Source organism: Protomyctophum parallelum (assembly GCF_964188405.1).
Source record: "Protomyctophum parallelum genome assembly, chromosome: 13".
Lineage (NCBI taxonomy): Eukaryota > Metazoa > Chordata > Actinopteri > Myctophiformes > Myctophidae > Protomyctophum > Protomyctophum parallelum.
The window spans coordinates 17165428-17184613 of NC_139708.1; the positions used below are offsets into that span (position 1 = coordinate 17165428).

At 43.5% G+C, this 19186-nt stretch overlaps 1 protein-coding gene across 1 annotated transcript in view; it reads right to left on the minus strand.

Annotated features, from left to right (window-relative positions):
- The window catches only part of aclya (ATP citrate lyase a), a 29189-nt gene that overhangs the window by 6443 nt on the left and 3560 nt on the right, over positions 1–19186 (minus strand). The window contains exons 2-19 of the mRNA XM_083778876.1: positions 18521–18700; positions 16999–17121; positions 15018–15080; positions 14674–14864; positions 10230–10309; positions 8810–8940; positions 6854–6972; positions 5628–5764; positions 5028–5089; positions 4815–4932; positions 4557–4711; positions 3470–3563; positions 2651–2792; positions 1661–1829; positions 1450–1554; positions 1132–1328; positions 918–999; positions 324–434 (exon numbers count right to left, since the gene is read on the minus strand). Coding sequence (XP_083635002.1) covers positions 324–434; positions 918–999; positions 1132–1328; positions 1450–1554; positions 1661–1829; positions 2651–2792; positions 3470–3563; positions 4557–4711; positions 4815–4932; positions 5028–5089; positions 5628–5764; positions 6854–6972; positions 8810–8940; positions 10230–10309; positions 14674–14864; positions 15018–15080; positions 16999–17121; positions 18521–18679 — 2238 coding nt within the window. The 5' untranslated portion in view covers positions 18680–18700. The remainder of the gene's footprint in view (positions 1–323; positions 435–917; positions 1000–1131; positions 1329–1449; positions 1555–1660; positions 1830–2650; positions 2793–3469; positions 3564–4556; positions 4712–4814; positions 4933–5027; positions 5090–5627; positions 5765–6853; positions 6973–8809; positions 8941–10229; positions 10310–14673; positions 14865–15017; positions 15081–16998; positions 17122–18520; positions 18701–19186) is intronic.

Sequence of the window (19186 nt, forward strand, 5' to 3'; positions counted from 1 at the left end):
TTATTATCCCACGGGGGAAATCAGTCGCCCAGAGGCAGCACAGCAGTTAAGGTTACAACATACAAGTAAGGATAAGACTGATACTATACAGAAGAAACAAGGCAGAAGGAAAAAGCAAGGTGCATCAAGAAACAATAATAATAAAATTATATAAAAACAGGTCAAACAAGGATAAACAAAAAAAACATACAATCGATCAGTGCGTCATAATAAAGTGTTACTACGTCTCATCTTAAGAAAAACAAGACAAAAGTCAACAGTGCAAAGCCAAACAAAAAAGTGTCCAAAGGTCAATTAATCCAGATTATGCTTCATGCTCTCACCTCAGAGGAGAACATGGTGGCACAGGTACCAATACACCAGCAAACCACTGGCTTTGTGATCCTGCCTGCCTTTATAGCCTCGCAGATCTTGTATTCTTCTGTACCTCCGATCTACAGCAGGGGTGGGAAGGGTCACAGACAATAATAGTGTCAACTAATTTGTGCACAATGGTATTTGTAGAAGTAGTGTGTCTGTTGGATCACAGGTTCTGAATGTGTCTAGGGGGTTCCAAGGGTCCACACTAAATGACTAATTATATGGACCCTTATATGAATTGGAGTCCGTCTAACTTAATGGATATCAAACAGGGGGTCCTTGAAATTAAAGCACAAGGACACTTTGGTAGATGTTTGGGTTGTGTAGTTACCTTGTCATGATGTAACTAGTAAAACTGGCTAGATATACTGCTCTGTTGCGTAGAAATTAATAGAAAATTGTCTCCTTGACTTGAATTACAATGTAACTTCTCTCAAATTACTGATTTCTAATCAACGGCCCAATTAGACTAGTAAGCCATGACACACGGCATGACACAACCAAAAAAACCACACTTTTAAAGGGTTCAGGACCACAGTGTTAGTTTATCAACTAACCTCTCCTAATACAACAATCATCTGCACTCCTGGACTGTCCTGGTAGCGCAGCACGTGGTCTGTGAACACAGACCCGGGGTATCTGAAAAATAAAAAAGGGTCCAGCATAAAGCCTCCTTTACGGTCCATTGCACGATGGTGTCGCTTTCAGAAATAATAAATTAAGCTCGACACATTGATTGCGACACACTGCAGAGGCCAGACAGTTGCATACCTGTCCCCACCGATGGCCACACCCTCAAAAACACCATCTGTGGTTCTGGAGATGATGTTGTTGAGCTCGTTGGACATCCCTCCAGAGCGGGACACGTAGGCCACGCTGCCTGGACGGTAGAGCTTAGAGGCAAGGATGTTATCCAGCATGCCCCCCGTGTTCCCGATCTTAAAACAGCCTGGCTTGATCCCACCAACCTGGATTACGATGCAAACGTCACTTATATGGGTCATATACAGATCTGTTATTTGGTTGCCATTATGCATAACGTACTGTGACATGCAACGTTGTGGAAATTAAGATCCAAGATGGACTTACTGTCGCTGGCCCAATGATGGTGACTCGTTTCTCATCTGCAGCTTTGATGATCTTCCTGGTGTGAGCTTCAGGGATGCCCTCAGCAATGATGGCAATGGTTTGAATCTGAAAGCAGTTGTATTATTATAATGTATCATTTAAAAAGTTGCACCACCATGCGCCTCCTATGCATGGCGTCAACATCTGCGCCGTAGAGGTTATCATTTGTCACCTGTGCATACTGCAGGGTTTCCATGGTGCTATCATAAGCAGATCTCAAGGAGGCAAAGCTGATGAGCACATCCACATCTGGGTGCTTCTTCATGGCGTCTCCCATGTTCTTATAGACGGGTATCAGGATCTCCTTGTGGCCCCAGTAGAACTTCTGTTTGTGATCTCCACTAAAACACACATTCAGCAGAGTCATGTGTGAAGCCTCTGCACAGACATAGGATGGTTGGCTGGTGGCTGGAAATGACGCTCGCATGCGGCTGCAACTTGCAGCGCCGGCAAAGGGTTTCCGTTTTATTGGCAACACTGCAAGTTGCAGAAGCGTGCAAGCGTCATTTCCATCCACCAGCTAGCTGTCTAAAAACCAGGGAGAGACGCCTGCTCTAGGCACTTCCTTGCCATTTATGTCTGGATGTACCCATACACTAACATACATTTACAAACTGGTAAAAAGGAAACTTGTTTACCAAGACAGTTTTTCTAAAAGAAAGGACCCCCAAACTGATTGGCATTTAGCCGTGTACCCCCATTTGAGACAATTTCGTATCAGGGCCAAAGCCTAAAATATGGTTAAAGTGGTCAAGCTGATTTTTCCAAAGGAACTTCCTCAAGGGGATACCGGAGATCTCTCAGTGTAGTTACTGTAGTATGTCAAACTCACAGATGTTATAGTTCATTTCCAAAGTGATCAAATTATTTTGTGCAATTAAATGGTCAGATGGTTGATTGATTGAAGTAACATTTTGCAGAATTACAGTACATTTAATCAATACATAGACTGTTAACTGTGAGTGGACGACCCAATAAAGCATTACAATTACACAAGAGGGTCCAACTTGTTCAATTAATCAAATCCGGATACCCCTCAAGGACCTGCCAGACCCCACATTTAGAACCAACTGCCATAAAGAGATCCTGCTCAATTTTAAATACACGAGAAGTGGCACTTACAGCATCACCACAGAAGCAGGACAGATGGCGTAACACTCACGTGAACGGGTAGACCATGGCTGCGACGGATGGCTGTTCTCTGGAGCAGACATAATCAAAGTCCATCATACCCTGCACCGCCCTCGTCTGCATACCCCACACGATAGTCTTGGTGTGCTTGCCGAACAGACTGGTTCCCTTGGCTACGTGGGCAGGTAAACATAGTAACTGATGGTGAGTAAAGTGTGGGCCATCATTTTATTGAGACACACACACACACTTTAATGCATGCATATGGGTGGTTGAGTTTTAACATGACAAGTTGTATGCAGTGCTCAATTTGTAAATTAGATGCTGGAGCTCATGAACCCGTCAGTTTAGTTATCAGTTTGTTATGAACACACATGCAGAAACATGTCATTTATATAATCACAGATAGATTAGTAACTAAAGTGCTGTCAGTTCACTGAGAGACTGCAAGTCTCAGTTGTCCAAGAGGGGGCACTGTGCCACCTAATCATAATCTTGACTTGTATAATTACAATGCCATCCAATGCATCCTTTGTGTAACAATTTAAGAACCCAAGGCTCAGCTTTCAGTATGTATTGATTTCATAATCCCAAGAAGCAAATTGTCGCGGTCTGTGGAGGGTGGACTGGATCTGCACAGCAAAATCTTCAGTGTTAATTTATTCTAAGTGTACATGTGTACGCTCTCAAGAGTTAAAACCATCTGAACCACGGCATGCCCAATCTGGGGAGAACACTCGCCCCAAAACAGTCGTGATCTTGTAGATCGGCAATCTTTGATGAAGAAGTTTAGTGAACAGGGAAACAAGTGTTGCAAGAATAGAGTGGTTAACACCGAGGTTTTTCTCACCGACAGCAGCACCGGTCTTGACTTTCTTGGCAGGCGACCCTTCTACTCTAGAAGTGTTCTCAGAGAAGGATGCAGTCCTGCTGGATGCTGGGGTCTGTAAACGCAAACGAGAGAAGATCAACAACGGACTGCACTGCTGTGAGCTCGTAGATTGGTTATTTTGAAGTACAGCTCAGTGTATATTGATTAACGAGATCCTATTTGAACTTGGCATTTTTACTTTTTTGTATTGCTAATAAATGATTGCTGAACACTTATGATAATTTTCATCCAATAAACTTTTTTTGCTATGTTATGGTGTTTGACACACCCATTTTGCCCCAGAGATGATCAAATGACTAGTGCCATGTCAAAATGTATTAAATAGCAAAAAGAGGGAAGGAAATAAAACGATAATCAGGAGTAAATTCCTTCCAAAGGAACAAAGCTGCACACATGATCACATATACAGTAACTACAGACACAATCACACACACAGAAATGCTTCTCTGAAAGCCTGTACATGCACATTTTTAATGGAAGCCTCCAGGGTATAGCAGTCCATTCTGCCCAGACAGCCATTTCTACCAGAGCATTACACAACAGTCTCCCATGCACTTACATACGACGTCACTACAAGGCCTGCTTCACAAAGGCAGTGAGAAATTAACCAAGAGGTAACCACTTAGGGCTGGGCAATATGTTGATAATTCGATATTGTGATAAGAGTTACGAGACTAGATTATCGTCTGGAATGCCAGCGGGCAGCCCAGGTCGTCTTTGTTCTTTAAGACCTGCACCTGAGGCCGAATCTACAAATGCCTTCTAAATCAGTAGTTTTCAAACTTTCTCGTAGTTCTAAATTATTAACACTTTCAAGACTTTCCAAAAACATAGCTCACAGCTTGTACATCCAAGATAAGAAAACTGATATTGTCATTACAATATCATCATCATAATATTGTGCCATATCTCCCAGCCTCATTAGCGCATGCAGATCTTTTGTTCACATTGCACTACTGGTGATGTTTGACGTGTAGACTTGAGTCGTTACATAACAAGTGGTCATATCATGACAGCCCGTTGGCCAACATATTACATGCCATACCGATGAACTCCCACTGGAGTTGAGGAGGAAGTTCGCAGTGTGAACGGCCGCAGGAGGCTCATGGGGGATTGGTCGGTGACCTAGAGCCATGCCAACAATGGCGGTCATGTGGGTTTCTGTGCCGAAGACATGAATGGGAATCCCAGTGGTCTTACCTATTGAGAGCACACAAACATTTGGTGTTATGATAAATGAGCAGACATGCATTTGACGAAGAATAGACGGGCGTGAATGAACAGCGTATGCGAGTGCACATACCCACTTCTCCCATGACCCTAAGACCCTCCTGGTAATTGGGACCACCACGGCGAACAAAAATGGTGACCTCATGCTCTTTTAGAGGCCCCTGGTAGTCGCTGATGGCTCTAACAATCCCCTACAAAAGAAAAGAAAATGACAACAGATGACAATCTGAACCACAGATAAGTTGTAGTGGTTGTAATACTCTGCAAATTACACCTCAGTGTCTACCTTAAATGTAGCTGCGACGTTTGTGAAGTTTGCAATGCTTCCTCCAATGATGAGAACCTTTCCTGTAGGCAAGGAATTGATTGCTCAATGAATTGACTACAAATCCAGTGCACAAAAGGGGCATGAAACCATAGGCTGGTATGTGAAAACAAACACAGTATAAACACAATAATAAGTGCTCACACAAACATGATCTGAATGCCAACGGACATAAGAAATCATGCAGTCAGGCTGCTGAACAGTTGACCTTGCACTGTAACTTTACTGACCTTGCATTGTCACTTTAATTGCACTTTGTTTGTGTCTTACTTGTACATGTATTTTGTCTTAAGACTGAGAGTGCTCGGAGCACAATGAATTTCATTGTATTTATAGTAATACCCTGTATTCATACATACAGTATGACAAAAATAAACCTGAACCTGAGCGAATAAGTGCTCACACAAACATGATCTGAATGCAAACGGATAGGGTGGGAAACGTTTATGATGCCTGTCAGGTTTGTCCCTGCTGTAGTAACCTGTGGAAACCGAACTACACAATCAGCCTATGGTTTCACCATCATTTAAGTGAGTATAGGACTCAAAGCTCATCTCTTACCTTCACGGTGTTTCTCTCGGGTCATCAGAGACAGGATGGTCTTGGCATAGTCATAGGTCTGCTGTTCGCTAGGTGCTCCTGAATATTCCCCATAATTAGCCAGCTCATCGACCCCGCCCAGATCACAGATGGTGTCACTAGGACGAAATATTAAGTATTTATTGGTTATTCATCGAAAGAAAAACACAGCATAACTAGAAAAAGTGCTCCTCGGATCACAGGTCTCCGCCAGGTCAGGTAGGTTATTGTGACCTCCTGGTGGCGCTATAATAGGCCAATGTGAAAAGGGTTTCATTTCTTCCTCTGCCTAGTGGGAATGTGCATTCAGAGTTTCAAAACAGACCAATCTTACAAACTTTGGAAGTTAATGTTAGCCAATTAGGATGGAATATGAAATATCGGACAGATCCGTCTTGATCACATGACTATAGAAATACTGTATACTTATGTGTGATTTTTGGACAGAATCTGAATCTGTTATGAAAAATGTGTTTTACAAAAGTAGGCCTCTTGGTGGCGCTGTAAAAAGCAAATGTTAGAAGTTTTTCCTTGGCCTTTAGGGAGTGCAAAGTTCCACGCAGATCAGTGCAGTTATAGATAAAAACGCAAATCGGCCTGTTATAGCACCACCATAAAGGCAATTTTTCACAGAAATCTGAAGCTGCATTCATGATTTCAGGCAAACTTTGGAAGGAAATCTTAGCCAATTAGTATGGAATATGGAAAATCAGACAGATCCGTGTTGATCCGCATTCCACCTGACCTGACACCATAAGACTCAGTGCCCTCTTCCGTTATTTTTCAAATTAATAATGTGATGGAAACAACAATTTTACCAGTACACAAGGGGAATAATTAGTCACAGCTTGTGAAACTGCAGCTTACGCTTTGCGTACTTTGACAGACAGACTAGCACAGGAGACATCACTCCTGAATGCCTCCAGACTCTCGCAGCAATAGCATCATTAGAGAATCCAATTTAGCTGGCAGACCAACAAATAGAGTCAAGCACTGCTGCTGTACTGTACCATCAATCTCACTATTGCACAAGTGGCGTACTATCCCCCAATGCTAAATTAAATTACACATAGCATGATCGAGATCAAGGAAAAGGCAGGGGACAATTTACGAGGACCATACGAACGACCTAAATAGATTATATTGTTTGTAACGGTTATCCATGTTCTTCATGAGTCGAGCACACATCTGTGGTTTTACCATTTTACCTGTAAACCACTGATGCGCCACCTCCTGCCACCATGGTCCAGATCCTGCCACGGGGGTTGAGCAGGGTTAGCTTGAGACTAGCACCGCTCTTAGCATCCAGATCGGCAATATAGGCCTCCTGTAACAGATGAGGGGATGGTCAGTCAGTCAGAGGTTAGACTAGAGGACTCTTATGTAAAGAACGGAGGAAGAGGGTTTCTAATTGTGGTTGCAATCAGGGCAGACACTGTACGAGGCCCACTTCATGATTGCGGATGTAGCCACACTTTAACAGAGTCAGACATTTCGGAAGGAAGCCTGTGTGACAATACAAAATCACACCCGTGTGAAGTGAGGGGCGCTCTTATCATTATACATCATCTAATGAACAACTGAATTTATGTGATTGGTTGGCTAAATGTATGTCATATTTGGCAGACATTTGACCTAATTTCTTCTTTAATTGTCAACGACAAATATTGACAAAAGCTGTATATAGGAGGGGCTAGCGCCCCTCAAAAATATGGAATTGAAGATACAATTATACGTATGGTTTAACACTGGGACAAAAATGTTAGGATTAATCCGATGCCCATCACTACTCGTTTGTGACAACCAGGGCCACAGCTGGGGACCCGAGTGTAAACACAACCAATCAAAGGCCCCTGCTGACCGTCATCTCCACCCAGCCCAGTCACAGCAACCCAATTAGATAAACCCATCTGGTACCCAGGCGGTCTGCCTCAAACGAGCTCTTCCCCGAACAACATGCCTGCAGTGCACACATACTGTAAATGTGACATGCAAGCATAAAACCTTAAAGCAAAGTATCCAAAGAATGAATTCAATTATTCATCAGTAGTTAACACTTTCAGCACCACCTGCTGTTCATTTGAAATGACCGCAGGCAGCCAGCTATATCCAGTCTATTACCATATCCAGTCTATTATTATATGCCAGTCTATTTCCGTCAATACAGCCCAATACAACAGGCAAAAACCTTTTCGAGCAGAAGCCGACATGTGTTAGTTTTCACAACAAGCGGTAACATGGCTGGCGCGATGTGATCAGAAATCAGGATCAGGATGTAATCTGTTTACATCTGAACGCTGGTCGGTTTGGACTAAAACAACAACTTGAGTATTTTTCGGAGAAAACAAGCAACAAAGAAACGACAATGAGTGGATCCTTATGGGATGGGAAGAACGTAGGCGCTGTCTAGCAGCCTGGGCAGCATGGAAGGTTAGTGTTGAGCTTCGGCTGCATGGTACCGATATAACCCTTACTATACGCCATCTGACGGGTTTGGCGACCTCCGGGGTTAAATCTTAACCTGTCATCTGGCGGGTTGCGAGGCCTTTTGGCGTCCATCGTGTTAAACACATTTGCAGGGATAATGAAAGTCAATGTAATTAGATTTGTACTCTTAGTTCAATTACACTCTTCACAGCTTGTGAAGCTAGAATTCAGATTCAGTGTCCCCGACTGCCCAAGTAAAGGACACTTCATAACAACCCGGTATTTAGTATCCAACGAGACAACCTTTAGTGGAGGAGGGTACGTCTGCACAGAATGAGTCATAAGGGCTGATTAACAGCTCTGCTATTAGCTTTCTCCCAAGCAATTCCATGCGGGGCGCCAGGCCAGGGACACAAAGCACAGAGTCAAGAGGAATAAAACAGTCATGCTGATGCTGAGGCTATTTCTGTATGAAGTACCAACTGGATTGCAGACTGACGTGAGGAAATATGAATTCACACAACCACAGAAATTACAAGAAAGAATTATTTACTATTACAACACCCCATCAACCCCCCCCCCCCCCCCAAAAAAAGCAGCTACTGCTAGAATCAAATGTTTGCCATCTTGTGCAATCCGCTTTTCTTGCCCTACTCCTTTGAACATGCTTAAAAAAAATAAACAAATCACTCAATGCTGCTGGATGAGAATCTGATGCATGGCTACAGTACCCTTACCTCAGGATAGGCCTCTCTGCCGAAGGGGGGAGGGAACTCCACATCTCCCCACTTAGCTTTGCAGATGTAGTCAGCCGTGGCATCAATCTTGGCTGCCATGTCGAGCACATACACGCCGGCCTTGGTAACCACTGATGGAGTGGAGAGAGAGGTCAGAGTGAGACATATGATGGGTGCAATATCATAGATGGTTTATTAATTAAGGTGTATTATTAAGGCCTGGGAGACACATCCACCTACTGGCATTTACTTGGATTCAGGTCTGAGCCAGTCTCTCGAGACATACCGTTGACGCTCTTTTTCCTTTCTTTTTTTGACGATGGGTTCTCAGATTGGGTCTGAGCTAATGATCAGATCAGTGGTCTCCGTTTGAGCTAGCATCCACTGCATCCCTTCCTCAACCTTCATTAACCACTTAAGCTCCATGTACTTTGTTAACCGGGGCCTCCCCCCAGCAGACTGTACCTGGTCCCCTCCCTTTCCCCTCGACACAAAATCACTCCAAAAATAGCAGATAGGTAAGCTCACAAAACGTTGGTTCATGTGGGAGGCAAGATAGATCTTTTGTTGCATGTATTCTATCACGGTATTTGGACCACTTTGCTGTCATTACGGTAGTATACAGTACAGTGTGGGTCCACATCCTTAACCCATTTTGGGCGGGAACCCCTTTCGGCGTTATATATTGAAAAATAGCAGATCTACAAGCTCATAGCGCGCCACCGAGTGGCGTGCTACGTGCTTGTAGGTCTGCTATTTTTGAAAAATCGAAGAACCACTGACATAGAAAACATAGCTTTTTCAGAAAACTGTCAGGATGTAGAAGACATTTGTAGAATCTGATCTCAGGTCAAAATGAGTTAAATAGAAGCTGGGAAAATAAGAGGACCATCATGCCCACCCACTGGGGGACGCACCCACCTTCCTGCTCAACCTGCAGGAGGTGTAAGACATAGGGATGTGGTGTAGGGGAGATGGGGGGGGGGGGGGGACATCAAAGCATGGAGATGCAGTCTAAGCAATCCCTGCCACCTCCACATGAGCAGCTGCCAGCGGGCATACTAGTGCCCAATTACTCCATCATAAACACGCACTGCCATTATCAAACAGCAGGGGGATGAATTATTTACTTTTTCTCCCCCCCCAGTGTTATATGTAGGGAACCAACTTCAGCTCCTTGTTTTGGTACCAAGATTATTATTTCCGTTTGATGTCCGCCTTCTAATTCCATAATCTTCATGACACATTTATGATCGCTATTTTTAGAAATGAGTCCGATGACGTTGATGAACCATTAAGGAGGAATTGCTTATTAGACACAGAGTGAATCACAGAGCTTGGGGTTGTAGCGTAGATACTAGATAGTGGAATCATGGAGTAGGGGTTGAAGTATAAGTCAGGAAAGGTAGGAGAAACTTACCCAATGGGTTAATTTCCAAGTATGTGAAGAACAGGTCTTCATAAAGGTTGAAGAGACCCACGATGAAGTTGGCCAGTATCCTGAAACAAGAACAAAACGCATTAGATTCTACTCTGAAGTCTCTACAGCTCTACTGATGCTTGTTACGGTTACTGCAAATTCTGCAATAACTGGGATGATCCCAGTGACAACCACTAAGGTCTCCTGGTGGGCCGCTGGGTGCCACACATGGTCCCTGATGTGGCCATTCTGAGAGGAGACCCCTGAGCAGTGTGTGTGCCAAGTCTGATGTGGACCGGAGCAACGGTGCACCTCGCAAGTCTGCAGGTTACGTTTGTGGCGTCCACCATCAACCGTTGGTTGACCCTCTAGCAGTGTTGCATTGCACGCAGTACACAATGTGACGTCTGCCCAAAGATTTTCCCAGGAGCACGCGCACACACATGCTGATTAAGAACAACCTCAACAAAGTTTACAAAGGCTACCGACTGCCGAGTCACACCAGCGTGAATTAATATAGGGATGAGCCTGGATGCATATCAAATGGTCCATTGTGTGACTTGCTAAATCCTATAGTGTAGGACATGTTAAGAGACGTGCGTGTGATGTCCCACCAAAGAGAATCACCAATGCAACACTGCCCTCTACGCAATGTTTATATAGGATGACGCTATAGGAAAGGCCACCAAAATCCACAGCGGCCATCGTCTGGGTAGCATGAATATGCACAGTAAATCCCATAGCAAACTCGTAAATTAAAGATGTAGTGCCACGATTATTTTCCACCCTAAAACATGATCATCAGGTATTATTATAATATAAGGAGAAGGAACATTTTCCAAAAAGTGTACAGTTCTTTGTTAAAATCATGCTTTTATGTGGACACGCCCTGCAGTTCATTAATCCATTCTGACCTGAGATCAGATTCATACGAGTTTTCCACTGGACACACACTGGTCTGATCAACCCATTCTGACCTGAGATCAGATTCTAAAAATGACAGTCGTTCTTCGATTTTTCAAAAATAGCAGACCTACAAGCTCGTATCGCGCCACTCGGTGGTGCGATATGAGCTTGTAGATCTGCTATTTTTCAATAGCTAAAGCACGACATGATGCCAACACCAAAATGGGTGCCCGGTCAGAATGGGTTAAGTATGCCTGGTTTGCCTGGTGGGTGGTGATGGGTGGTGAACTGGTGATCCACCTGAACTGAAGCCACACCCACAGCTGTAGTTGTAGTATGATAAAGGGGGAGGGAGGGGTTGGGGCTGATAGTGTGATGATACTATATTACCGTTTATTTAATTGGCCCGTTTGACTGTCAAAGGAAGAAACCCTAAATACAAAGTTAATACACCATTGCACATAAAAACGACTCCAGGGTGACTAATGAAGTACTGTCACCTCATAGACATATGAAAAACTGGAAAAATACAGCAATTGTGGCACTCCATCTTTAAAGGTATCCTGGATTGTGTTCAGGAGTAAAGAGTTAGATTGCTGAAACAACATTGTCATTAGGCATACTCATCCTAGAAACAACTGCTACCATCATTAAAATAGAGACAAGGGTCCTGATTCTTCAAAAACGAAATGCGCCAGAGTGTAACGGTGGCGGAAACAGATATCGTATTTATCCGTCCGATCAAGCTACGTTGAGATGACGTGTTATTCAGAGAGTGGTGTGTACCACAGGTGCGCTGGCGTATCGCAGGTGTATGTCATACTGAAAGCAGCGGGTGCAAAGTGATCGGAAAAGCAACCGACAACCTCATCTGCATTGATCCACGCCCCATATCGACCATAAAAGGCTTCAAGCATGACTCAGCAGACAGCAGTTTGTCTGAGATCACAGCCGCGGTCACTGCTATATCCAAGCTTACAACAGTGCGTGCTCCGCTGAAGCAATATAATTATAATTTATTTAATTAAGTTCGGGACCAAGGCGGGTGCTCACCTTAGAGTATATATTTAACTCTATGGTGCTCACTCACACCACACCTTTGCAGAGGTAAAACATATTTAATTTATGTCAATGCAAAAGTCGTCTTTTCAGAGAGAGCGAGAGAGAGAGACGAGAGAGGGAGGGGGGCTGCATGGGCCCTCGACACTGTTGCGCGATAAAGAACAGTAGCCCATACATTCATAAGTAAATATATTATAGGCCTGGGATCCTCTTGTCTGAAGAAATTATAATCCAGTGAGTTTATCCAGTGAGTTAAACTATTCTGTGTGTGGCATCCACACTGTCCGTCATGTTCACGAGTGGAGGTGAGCTGCATGGTTTAAAACTGATATGACTGGCCGACTTTCAAACACGCTGCATTCATTAGGCTATAAATGTGGTCTTCTATTTTTTATATAGGGCTAATTAGCCCTATTCATTTTCCAATGTGAATCGGATCGGCAGCACGCTGCTGTCTGCCCCCCGCCACACACACACACACACACACACACACACGCCTACTGCAGGCATTACTGTCTACACTAAACTATGTTGGATTCGTACAGTGCAGAATGCAGATAAGCCTATGTTCTTATTATAACTGTGAATTTGTTTTTTAACATGCAGTGCGAGTCCGCGAGATCCGATCTACAAGCTCACAACCGTTGCACTTCCGAGTAGAAGGCTGCCAGTGAGCTGCAGCCCCAATCGCGCATGATATAAATATCCTAATAAATAAATAGAAATGTGTCGTGCTTGCGGGGCAGTTTCTGTATGGGACTCTATAGGCTAACTTGCCTATAATGCATGCATTTAGGCATACAAGTGCACTCGGCTTTTATATATATATATATATATAGGCTATCTTTTTTTTATGTGCAGATCGACCAATATGTTGGGGACACATGCCTACATATTTTATCTGAGATTTGGGAACAATTTATTGATTCAGCATGAAGACTAAAGCCTTCTGAATAAATCTATACGCAAGTGTATGGTTCCGAAAATTTCTCCGCCACCTAAAGAGGTGGCGGAGGATTTAGCGGAATTTCCGACAAACCAAAGGCAGCGTCAAGTTCACGGCCATTTTCATGAATTCCAAATTAATGTGGGAAATCCACGTAAATGCCTTTCCGCTAGCGTCACGTCAATATATAAGCGGAAGCGCGTTGAAGAATCAGGCCCAAGGAGTGCAGTAGCAGTCCAACAGCAGCTACCAACCAGCAACGGCAAATTAACTTCAGTGAGCAGCTTTCTCCAGAGAAGGAAAAATCTAATTTGCTCCATCCTCCACCTGTCAAAACAGAGGAGGGGGCGGTGGGTGGGGGTGGGTTGAGGCGATGCTTGGCTCTTTCCTCCTGCCTGTCAGTTGTGCAGGCAGCTCGGTGCCTTTGTGACCATCCTGTCAGATCTTCGTCAGTTCTGTGGCTGCCCTCCCTGTGGGGAAGAATCGTGACCCAACCCAGTGACTCAGCTCCTCATCATGTCAGGGTCTGACGGCTGGGTCACGTGGGTGTAATGGGCCCACTCTCAGTTCTGATACAAACAACAAACAAGCCCGAGTGGAAGGTGAGGGTGGGGGGGGTGCAGTGAGTAGGGGTTGGCATTTGGAGTTTATGCAGAGCCGTCTTCCCCAATGTCAGCCAAGACAGTGAGACCAGCCAGAACCTGCCGGCTTTAACAAGCACTTCTGGGAAGATGGAGGTATAGTGTTGGGGGGGGGGGGCCATAGACGATATGGACGTGCTCTTAGGAACGGGGGATGGGGTAATCGAAGGAAAGCGCAGCAGAGGGAGTTTGTCATTTGTCTAATGGAATCCCTCCGCCCTTTTCCTCCCCTGCCTCCACTGCAATACATTGAAGTGCTCTCTGCCACTTGTGAGTCTTGTATTTTCCAGAATATTGGCAGCAAAGCAAGCCCCCGAAACATAAAGCAGTATGACTGCCCAGTCCTGTCTAGCGTTTATAAGTAGTATGTGGATAGAATTGATATTAGAAGTATGTATTGTGAAAACGTATCATGTCACTACATCATGAAGACAAATCATAATAGCTTTGCAAGTAAGTCACTCCAAAGTAAACAGACAAAAATAGCATGCAGGGTGACTGGTCGATTGAAATTAATTTGTTAATGTAACGGCTTCCTCATCTGAATAACTGGCACACATGAGCTACGCCCAACTCAGAATAGGAGCTATATGGTCATTCACTTGTTATTCGTAGTATTACAATATATATATACAATGTATTTTGCCCAACAGTATACTGGAGTGCCATGGTTGTCAATTATAATCACCTGCCATTTGATTACAATCTCCTGTTTGCCAAATTGCCACCAAGCTATCGAACGATAGGCAATGAGTTTTGTTTTTTTGCATGAGCTGCAGTATTCTTTGAGATGGGGAATTGTGCACTGTGAATATAGCTTAAAATGAAAACGGATTTTGAGTTGGCAGCGCCAGTCTTCAATGTAAGAACCCTCTCTCGTGCAACTCACGCTTTCTTGTCATTGGGGACATGGGTGAGGAGGTTTGTGATGACAGAATCCTCGCTGATCTTGTCATCTACCGCGACTAGCAGCTTCTTCGCCTTGGAATCCACATCGCCAACATCCACCCCTCCCTCGTGGTGAAACAGGAGGTAGTCGCCCTCCCGGGCTGCATACACACACATGTAGAACTCCTCCTCCTGAAGGACGGAGATTCAAAGGACAGAACACATTATAATGTGTATTTGAACAGCACAAGGCAGGGTACATGATATGTCTTGATAAGATCTTATAATCTGTGTAAATACGTTGTTAGCTGTACATGGAGGTACACGTGTGCCTCACTGCCTTACCTGCTTGTGGGCAACAAAGGGTTCAATGAGGAAGTTCTTTAGGATTCCCTTTGCTTTTCCCACCTGAGGATCAAACAAAAACACAATTTCATCAGAAGCCAGACATCAAACATTTGATGCATGGATAATAGGGGAGGAGAAAAGGTCATCGAATAATTGATTAGTTGAATGGTCCTTATAAATAATCATCATGGTCATATATCATGTCAAAATGTGTATGTACCATTTACCACTTCAACAAAATGTGATTTCTTATTTCATATTATAAAACAAAACAAGTGATTATGCTTCTGAATGTTTGTTCACACTGAAGATAGTTTCAGATAACTTGTGATCACCATTTATTTTGCACTCTAGTACCTTACTGTCATTTTATGGTGTAACAGACTACAGACATAATTGATTATGAAAATAAAGGTTTGGACAATGCAAAGATTATGTCTTCCCAGTGAAGACAATCACATCGAAGGTTCACATGCATGCTACAGCCATTTATAAACCATTGGTGTCCAGAACACGCAGTAATGCAGACAGTAAACGGAATTTCTATTCAAAATAACAGGGTGAAATAAAAGTAAGATTGTCCCTAGCAATCCGAATTAAGTCAAGCAGAAAGAGTAAAGTGTCGCCATGTATTGCTACAGGCAAGGCCCTGCACACGGCCTGCTCATTTGGAGTGGCTGTCACAATGGTTGTTTTAAATGCCACAAGGCACGAATGAACCAGGAACTGCCAGCACACAACCAGCCACAGAGAAGAAAGGAAGGGACACTGCCAGTTTGAAGAGAAAGAATGAAACAAGAGCTGATGAGGGGAGAGTAGGCCTTTGAGAATTATATGTTAGAGAGAAAAGTGTGTGCAGTCAAACTAAATTGTTTAGTCACTGGTGTGTTCCCATAGCTACCACTTGCTCTGTCTTCAAGACACAATACTCAAACACTAGCCTGGGATCCAGACCGATAAGTTCGGTTCGGCAGAATTATTTTCTCATGTCGCAAAGTGATAAAAAAGAATCAAATCAGTCTGGATTCCAGGCTACTCAAACACAGCCACAATTATGTTGATGAACTTGATGCCCTGTGAAAAGACTGTTCTGACATACTGTAAACAAGTGACATTATCGCGTGTGGAAGAAACCTCCCACTGTAAAGGACAGGTATAAAAAGAATATAGTGGCCTCATCAAACAGAGGCTAAACACTGTGGATGATGAAAACTAAATCAAGATGGCCTCTTATGCATTCATGTTAATGTCTTCCATATCCGTCTTCATATTCATATTCATATTCATCTACAAATTACAATCACAAGGAAAAAAATCAAGACAAAAGATAGAAATGCTATGCTGGCAGACAATATAAATTCATTCATCATTATTTATGGCCACTTGTAGCCACTGACAGCTCCATCTCAACTGACTGGTAAATGACGCACCCAGTCGGTTTGCCTGCCTGAATCTATAAGTCTTTCACTCTCTCACACTCACAGCTTTATGAACTAGGGTCTAGGTTTATGAGGCGAGCCGCCATCTAAGTGGCAAAGTGATGGATCTGTTGCATTGCCGCTACACCGACTGGACTAAATGTGTTTTCTCACTGGCAGGACTGTGTCCAGCTGACTGATCTACTGTTGATCTGTGAGGGAGCTCCTGAACAAAGCATCCAGCTGTTTGGACAACACTGCTATACATCAGGAAAATATCAGAAATCTAAAGGGCCTGATATACTTGTGTGCAAGAGTCACGCCACATATAGCAGATATATAGTACAAGCCCACAATTCGCCATGCAACGCGAACATGTGAGCTTGTAGATCAGCTCTTCTCGGTATGCGACACTGGTGAGCACTGAGCAACTACTATAAATCCAGCTTAACGATCTAAATGGAGGAAGGAAGGAAACATACATTGATTTAAGGAGTTTAAAATAGACCATACGTGTGTGTGTTTTAGACAGCGCTGCGACTAGACAGTGGATGACTTACTGTTGTTTCTTTCATGAGGCGGGTCTTCAGCCATTCTCGGACGCCATCCAGGTCCAGATTGACTCCCACCAGTCCTAGCTTCCCTCGCCTTTTGATCAGCTGGTCAGGTTTCACAACCAGCCTCTGAGGAAAGTAGACAACGTGTTGGCACTTGAGCACATGAACACAGAGATCTCTCTTAGGAACGATGGTAAAATGAACCATTTTATTTAACCATTTCGTCTGACCTAAATATGGCACATTTAGTTTTCCCTAGTACACAAAATACACACTATACAAGAAAAATAATGAAAACCGTAATAAAATGACCAAATGTGTGGCAGATTTTTCCCCCCACTACGTCACAATTTCCACTATGTAATTAATAATAACGTTCATCATCCAAAAGAGCCACAAACTAATTTGGCAGCATGGGCTACAGTATTTCTGTTTTTAAATAGGCATGACATGCATATTTTCTCTTCATTTAGAGCTGCCATCAGGTCGCAATCCAGCTAATTTTATACATTTCTAACACAATACACCCTGATGTCAGGCAATAAATTCACACAGCTGAGCATATTACAGTGGCCCTTCAAAAGCTCTTGCACAGAGTACTAGGTGTTAAAATGTAAGAGTGTAAAAGTCTAACCAAATTGGTCCTTTTGGATTTCTACCCAACACTGAGTATTTTACTGTGTACTACTACAAACCCTACCACCCGACCCAACTAGCTCATCTCATTGGCATATCCAACATAGAGAATGACTTATGAGACTGCAGCCATTACAATCTGGAGGCCTGCCAGCGAGCTCGGGAAAAAGGGCCAAGGGTGAAAGTCAGTGAATGGCATGCAATTTGCTAATCAATTCTGGCACTCCACCTATCTCCCTCCTTCCAAACCCTCATCTTATCTTAGATAAAACAACCTTCCGACAGTGCAGAGCAGAAAGAGGTAGGAGGATGATGACATTTTACCCTACCAGATGAGTCACAACATAAAATCAGATTAACTTCCATTTACAGTCCCTCTGTCCGTGGTCCTGAAGTGACTGCATCTTCCTACTGTGCTTGCCACTATAAAGTACATTCCCATATAGCCAACCATTCTCCTATACATTTACTTAGGTTTTATTTCCATTCGGCTAGCAGAGGAGCTGTTAGGAAGCCCTGCCCAGCTGTGATGTCTGTTAACAAGCACCAAGAGACCACTCATCTAGACTAAACTAATACAATAAAATGAAGATTCCTTTCACGCAGGCTAATCTCAGAATGTGCTTTCGTGACGGTTATGCGCCATAAATGTACAATATGACCCCACTCACTGCAGCAAGAAAAGATAATGTCTGTATTTATTCAATTTCTTTAGCTTTTCTTTTGCTGGTGAAGGGTCGCAAACTAGCAATATTAAGACTTAAGAGCAAACCAATACTGAGGATTTTATTGTGTAATGAAGAGAACAAGCTCAGCGTTAATCTATCCATCTGTAACTCTGTGAAATCCTGTTAATTTAAAACGACAGTCCTGCAGGCATATACCTCACCTCTGTGAGTAGCCAGGGGTGCTCCTGTGCCAAGCGGTCAAAGTCAGTCTCGGCCGTCACGTTGGCATACCGGAACCGGTTCTGGACGGCAGCTGATGTACAGATGTACTTGTAGAGGAACTCTTTTCCTGTCTGCTCGGAGATAGCTTTGGCCGACATGACTGCCTGGGTTAGAGTGGCCTAATGGGAGGGACAGACAGATGGAGAGAAAAGATTGACTGACTGATTGTGAGAGAGAGGGGGGGGGGCTGCAGTGACGAGCAAGAGATGTAGCCAAACATAATGAATTCAGACAGAAATAGAGGCAAAACCAATACAGACAGATAGGAATATAAATTAGATATGGAGAGAAGAGATAGAAGATCTAGTGCCAGTACTGTACTTGCAGGATCTCAATGAAGGATGCTTACAGTATGTATAATGGTGACAAAAACCTAGACAATCAAATTCAAACACAAGCACAGAATTTGATTAGATGCAAACTGCAGACTCAGGTTTGTACTTTTAAAGTTTTTGCCCAGTCATCCTTTCTGCCTGCCATCAGACACTCTGCTAGAAAACAGCCAATGCAGGTAGTGAAGCTAAGGCTACCACGATTAGCCAAGGTTGGACCTACACAACAAAGGAGTAATAAACCACAACAAAACGCATTCAAACAAGGTAATT